General features: G+C 40.3%; 1 protein-coding gene across 3 annotated transcripts in view; it reads left to right on the forward strand.

Annotated features, from left to right (window-relative positions):
* Window positions 1-7,385, forward strand: part of LOC132111558 (potassium voltage-gated channel subfamily H member 1-like) — a 60,282-nt gene extending 52,897 nt beyond the window's left edge. For 2 of the 3 annotated variants that reach the window (XM_059518958.1, XM_059518960.1), the window contains 2 exons: window positions 2,475-3,330; window positions 6,150-7,385. In XM_059518958.1, coding sequence (XP_059374941.1) covers window positions 2,475-3,320 — 846 coding nt within the window. In that variant the 3' untranslated portion in view covers window positions 3,321-3,330; window positions 6,150-7,385. Of the gene's footprint in view, window positions 1-2,474; window positions 3,331-3,617; window positions 3,776-6,149 lie in introns of those variants that run through there. The other variant, XM_059518959.1, reaches the window with a different exon arrangement.
* The last annotated feature ends 53 nt before the right edge of the window (window positions 7,386-7,438 follow it).

The following is a 7,438-nucleotide window of genomic DNA, read 5'->3' on the forward strand; positions in this document are numbered from 1 at the left end:
GCACTGCTCAGGTGTTATGAGAGCCCAGGTTGCTCTGATAGTGGCCTTCAGCTCTTCTGCATTGTTGGGTCTGACATATCTCATCTTCCTCTTCACAATACCCCATAGATTTTCTATGGGGTTAAGGTCCGGCGAGTTTGCTGGCCAATTAAGAACAGGGATACCATGGTCTTTAAACCAGGTACTGGTAGCTTTGAAACTGTGTGCAGCTGCCAAGTCTTGTTGGAAAATGAAATCTGCATCTTGACCATAAAGCTGGTCAGCAGCAGGAAGCATGAAGTGCTCTAAAACTTCCTGGTATACGGCTGCGCTGACCTTGGACCTCAGAAAACACAGTGGACCAACACCAGCAGATGACATGACACCGCAAACCATCACTGAATGTGGAAACTTTACACTGGCCCTCAAGCAACGTGGATTGTGTGCCTCTCCTCTCTTTCTCCAGACTCTGGGACCCTGATTTCCAAAGGAAATTCAAAATGTACTTTCATCAGAGAACATAACTTTGGACCACTCAGCAGCAGTCCAGTCCTTTTTGTCTTTAGCCCAGGCGAGATGCTTCTGACGCTGTTTGTTGTTCAAGAGTGGCTTGACACAAGGAATGTGACAGCTGAAACCTATGTCTTGCATACGTCTGTGCGTAGTTGTTCTTGAAGCACTGACTCCAGCTGCAGTCCACTCTTTGTGAATCTCCCCCCATTTTTGTTTCACAGTCCTCTCCAGGGTGCGGTTATCCCTATTGCTTGTACACTTTTTTCTACCACATCTTTTCCTTCCCCTTGCCTCTCTATTAATGTGCTTGGACACAGAGCTCTGTGAACTGTCAGCCTCTTTTGCAATGACCTTTTGTGTCTTGCCCTCCTTGTGCAAGGTGTCAATGGTCGTCTTCCCCATGATTGTGTAGCCTACAGAACTAGACTGAGAGATAATTTAAATGCCTTTGCAGGTGTTTTGAGTTTATTTGCTGATTAGAGTGTGGCACCAGTGTCTTCAATATTGTGTCTTCAATATTTAACCTTTTCACAATATTCAAATTTTCTTGGGATTTTCCTTAGTTGTCAGTTATAATTATCAAAATTAAAAGAAATAAACATTTGAAATATATCAGTCTGTGTGTAATGAATGAATATAATATACAAGTTTCACTTTTTGAATGGAATTAGTGAAATAAATCAACTTTTTGATGATATTCTAATTATATGACCAGCACCTGTATAAAGACAAAATTGTAAGATATAGTCAAATTGTGAGATATAAAGTTAAATTAAGAGATTGTAAGATATTACATTACACCTGACCACTTGTGATTGGATCATCATAGACAGATGTTGATAGCCGGTCATGTGTGTCATTTGTTGAAAAAGTGTTTGTTTTTGATGTGATATGAAAGCAAGAGTCAGTCTCATGTCTCAGGAGAGGATTTAAACCCCCAAAGCTACATCTCAACCTTTCACAAACACCCTTTGATGGCCTGTTCACACATACACAACATTTACACAGCCCTTTGAAAACCTTTACAGAAAAAATTATATTATAGTCTTCAACTTTTCTTTTCAGATGAAATGTATCAGTTTAATTATATTAAACAATAACAATAAACACATGGCCAATGAAGGTAAATGAATATTGTGAAATTGTTCATGGCGCATAATAAACAAGCTTCCACAGCACTAAAGCACTATCATCTCCAACTAGACATAAGAGAAGAGCATGTGTGGGTTTTTCTGTTCCCAGTAATTTCAAACACACACAGACAGTCTTCTTTTAATAAGCGTTTTTACCATTGTAAATATTAAAACATCCCATCAGCCAGTCAAAACCGAATGCCAGTATGTGTGTGAGAGAAATACATGCCTTCAATCTCTGACCAATGTGCAGCATTGCAGTGTGTGTAACCCCCCCACACACACACTGAGATTTTAGGCAGACATTCACACAGCATAGGCATGACTTTGGGAATCTGCTCAAGAAAAGTTTTGAACTCTGAAATATACATGAGCTCCAATAAATAACTTAGAACTTAGAATATCTTGCAAAATTCACGACACCGAAAGCAGGGTCTCCAGGACAGTGAATGTGGTTGTATAAACAATACACCCGGAGTGGTTGTAAGTGGTCTAGACCCGGTGAAGTCTATATATTGCATAATCTTGCACTGCCAGACCTTGGACTATTAACATCTAATATTTAATATCTAATATTTTAGATTTTATATATTTTATTAAAAGTTATGCTTTATAATTGTATTATGCTTGAGCATTTCTGTAATTCAAATGGTAGAGCACAGTGCTAGCAACACATGGGTTTGATTCCCAGGGAATGCACAAACTGAAAAATGCATACATTGAATGCAATGCAAGTTGTTTGGACAAAAGAATCTAAATTATAGCATAAAATTCTTCTGTTTTGATGTGCTTGTTTAATGATTGCCTGACTGCATGCATATGTATAACTTATTCTCTGTGACTTTTCAGCTTGTGTTCAGAAAGATCAGTGATGTGAAGCGTGAGGAAGAGGAAAGGCTGAGGAGGAAGAATGAGGCCCCGCTGAACCTCCCCCCTGATCATCCCGTCCGCCGTCTGTTCCAGAGATTCCGCCAGCAGAAGGAAGCACGTCTCGTCGCTGGGCATCCCAATACCAATGACTCTGATCTCGAGAAGGGCCAAATCCACCACGAAGTCATCAGCCAAGATGTAGTTGCCACCACAAGCATCATCACGGTAACAGAGATCCCTGCCACACCTATCCCGTCCCACCAGAGCAAAAACCGTACCCTGGGTCCATTTGACCAGGCCAAGCTTAGCGCCCCTGCCCCAAATGTCCCTCGGACATCAGAGCCACGTGCACGAGGTTGGGCGAGGTTTAGGGAGAGCATGGCAAAGCCAGAAAGCTGGGGAAACGTTCCTAAAGCGGAATCAATGGAGACTTTGCCAGAGCGAAGTGATTCCAGAAAGATTTCGGAGCCCAGTGGACTGAAGAAGACCGATTCCTGTGACAGTGGCATCACCAAAAGCGACCTCCGGCTGGACGAAGGTGGTGCCCTCACCCCTGTAGACCGAAGCCCGGTCCAGCCTGATGGAAAATCTCCCCTGATCCCACCAATTCCCGAACACACACTGCACGCCTCGCTCCTGGAACTCCGTACTGAACTTAAAGAGGAGCTGTCTGCACTCGGTAACCGAATGGTTGCCTTGGAGACACAGGTTGCTGAGGTGTTGAGGTTGCTAAGGAGCACAAAGACTCCGACCTCTCCCATGTCACTCTTCCAGATCTCACGGCCTACATCACCAGACACAGACAAGGAGGACATGTTCCCTTAAAGAAAATGAGGTAAGCATCTTTCATCTTGAAAGGGAAATGACTGAGAGACTTTCTTTGTGAAAGGATAAAAAACTAAAAAAATTTAACCCATTGTGCTAGCAAAAAGCATGATAGACACTCTGAGAGAGTGTATGTGTGAGAGAGAATGAGTGAGGGAAAGGATGAAATAAGACACTGGAACGAAGAAGAGGATGTCTTATCCCATGGCAGAGCATCTGTGATACCAAAGTGATGTTGTGTTAGTTGTCACGCAGACACTCTTTATGTCGAACTGCTCTCTGTTTTCGTCCAGCAAGGCTGACTGGCAGTGAGAGCTCTTGCCACAGGGCCTACTCCGACTGATGGTTGTCATGTCAACACACCGTCCCCAACTGCAAGTGCGGGCCCTTCAAGATCCCACTCATGTAGCAAGTCTTCCCCTCTCTCTGTCACTCACACACACACACACACACAGACACACACAGACACACACAGACACACACACACACACACACACACACACACACACTGCTGTTTGTGCTCTACAGTCTTCCTTGTATAGGGATCTATTGTGCTCTTTCCTACTGGTTAACTCGCCCTCAAACACGAGCCTTTATCAGGAATCACAGAGCTAAGCGTCTTACCCAAACACATGGTGGTGTGGAGATAAGTTGCTTGACAAAAGACTGGAGAAGCTATGGAACTATAGAAACCCCAGGGAGCTTTGGTGAATTACTTTAGACAAACGTGTTTGTACAATGACAAATCGCTACTATCCCAAGAGTTGTACACATTACTGGAGACTAATGAGCTCTACAGGGGTTTTGAAGTGTGACAGCTGTTAAGGTCCTTTGCCATGACTTGCATCAATGCACATCTCAACAGAATTAAAAATAAAACCAAACAACAATGGCATTGTACAGTTTTAGGGATGCACAATATATCGGCTTACAGATTTATTGGATATATATCAGCCAATGTTGAATATTTAAAGGTGCCATAAAATGCACTGATACAATATTTTAAATTGTTCTCTGATGTCCCCAGAGTGTCTATGTAAAGTTTTATCTCAAAATACCCAACAGATAATTTTTTATTGCTTGTTGAAATTTCCACTTTTAGGGTGTGAGCCAAAACGTGCAGTTTATGTGTATGTCCTCTTTAAATGAAAATGAGCTGGTGCTCCCACCTCCCTTTTCAGACGAGTGCGGAGCAGAGCTTCAAGATCTCATGCTCGCGGGCATACCACTGTTGTTATGTTTTAACTGGTAGTGATCGACCTCACATTGCTTCCAAACACAATTTTTAACTACCACATTCCTATTCAGGATCATTCTGGTAGCATGTGAAGGCAGCATTAGTGAAAACAGGCAGAGAAAATGGTAGCTTTAGCAACATTAGCCTTACAGAGAGCTATGAAGTTCAACCAAAATATGATGTGATGCTTACTTTGTCTGGAGTATGGATGTTGGCGCACAAAGCGTTGGCATTAATCCCTCTTTCAGAAGCAATCTTTGCACAACTGCAGCGCTGAACTGACCCTCGTTTGTGAGGCAGTACGACGTAAAATAGTGTAAGCACAAAGTATAGGAAATATACTTTTCTGGTTTTTTTTTTTTCCCTGTTACATTTTCTTCGAAAATGAAGGTTAACCACCGTGTCCTCAGCGGTCTATGAAGACCCCAATGTTCGTTGGTGCATCCCAACACAGACACTTTTAATGGCTCTTTGCAACTCACATTGTACCTTTAGCAGTTACAGCAGGAGAACAGTAATGGCGGACCGCAGCTTCTCACTCAGGGCTGTGAATATGCTAATAGGTCAGAGAGCATCACAAATGGGTGGGACTTTCCCCAGCTATTTCATTATAGTAGGGAGAAACCTGAAACTGTGGAGAGACTGTTTTTTGGAATTATAAAACAATGAGTGACTGGATTTTTTACCATTATAGGCTGGTTGTTTTCACACACCATGTAAAAGTGATTTTTACATTCTATGGCACCTTTAATAGTATAGTACATGCTCATTTCCGCTATATTTACATATAGGTTCACTGATAGTTAATATTTAAAAACATTAATAATTTAACAAGACTGTAACATTTTCTTAAAGTAAGTGTAGCCAATTTCTAAATTAATATCTATTTTCCATACTGTACATTATAAATGTTGTGATGCCTTAATTAACTTTTAGAAGTCGCCACCATGTTTCTTCAGTAGCCCTAAACGGACAGCTAGTGCATAGCTAGTGCATTGTAGCTTTGTTTTACAAAATGAATTGATGGATGTAATCAATACACATGATTTGTCACAACACCACAGAACATAACACAGTTGTGAAGAACTTTCAGAATTACAGCAAACATCTAAACTCAAAGAAACTCAGGAATGAAGAGGGGTGATGGTTTGAGAGAGCTCATTCCGACCCCTTTCCTGGATGCTTTTACATATTAAATACTAAAGATGTGGCATTATTATCTCACCAGGCCTGGTATGATGTCTGCACAAATTCTAATCTTTCAATTGTTCAATAGGAGAGACTGGGGTTTGGTGTCAACACCCTAAAATATATATATATTTTTTAATACCCACTCTGTCAACTGGTCAACATGTTCAAAGTACTGAAACTTTGAATTCGGGAACCAAAACTGTAAGGTATGTGTCTATAAAGAAATGGCCTTGTAAAAATAAAACAACCTTGAGAAATATTCACTGAAGTAGTTGACGGCTAGTCCCAGTCTCCCCTATTATTATATTAAAGCTCCTAATGCAAGTCTGGGAGGAGACTGTTCAGTTAATCACTTTGCTTAGATATAAATAGCTGTTTATTTCACTCTTTTTTTTTTCCAGTGTCCCTCCTCCATATCAACTCCACCTTGATTTCCATGAGGTCCAGGTGGGAACACAGAGATTGAGTGTCATGCATTAGCCCCTCTATTCAGAACACCACCAACAAACCTGATTATCTTTGTCTACATCATAGAATATATGAACTTGTATGTATATTTTCTGAGACAACTATCTCTAGTTAGAGATTTACAAACTCACATAAGCATGTTGCGAGTTGTTGTTATGAACATACTTTGAGTGGTTATGGAACATGTTAGCATGCTGTGTATTATTCTCAGGTTCGAGAGGTTATTATCAGGTCCACAGGAGAAGTGTCACCTGCTTCTCCACTACCTGAGAGCAGAGAGAGAGAGAAAAACTGGACTCAGAAGAATGACATAAAACCAAAACGCAACAAAGGTCATATCAGGCATATCATACATTTAATATAAACCCCTTTGTGTGAGGAAAATAGACTTTGTTGGAGAAAGAAAGAAAAGAAGCTCCAAACTCTGTTCTAAGTACATGAAGATTTATTTCGGTTACAACAAAAATACTTTTTGTACAGTATGGAGATTTTGTATGGCAAAGCATCCTAGATTCTTAAAAAAAAAACTATTACATATATATATATATATATGTATATGAGAGATATGATTATCTCATTCTGTCAGCAAGACATCAGAGAAACAATATTAAATGGTATAATTCGCATTAAGGTTGTTTTATTTTTTAGAGCATGTTTTACAATAATCTCAATTAGCTTCAATATTATGGGTCATTTGCTTATACTCCAAACACTGAGCAGAAATTGGAAAAGGGTTAGCGTTTGTACCCTGGCCTGTGCAACCCAGAACGGATTTTTAAATAAGACATATGAATGTTACAGTAATAATAATAACATACTCAAATGCAAATCCATGTAAACTGGAATGTAAAGCATCAGCCTGAGCTGATTCTGAAGCAATAATCATTGTTGCTGTATTTCACACAGATTATTCCCACCACACTTTTCTAGCCCAGATGTAACATTTTACCTGAACCACAGTGTAAACAACATAATATAACAAACACAGCCCTGATGTCACCGCATGCCTCTGCAACACAGCAATAAGAGTCATAATAATCAGAGAATGCACTTTTTCATCATGAGAGAGAACGAGAATGAGGATTGTACAGAGTTGATTCCTTTAAGGAGAAATACTCCTCTCTTAGACACTAGCATGGTTTACTTGTGGAGATTAGTTAAAATCTGATTGTGACAGCATGGCTTGATTTACACTTAAAATATGGTTAAGACATGCATGGCA

The sequence above is a fragment of the Carassius carassius genome, chromosome 31 (assembly GCF_963082965.1).
Source record: "Carassius carassius chromosome 31, fCarCar2.1, whole genome shotgun sequence".
NCBI lineage: Eukaryota > Metazoa > Chordata > Actinopteri > Cypriniformes > Cyprinidae > Carassius > Carassius carassius.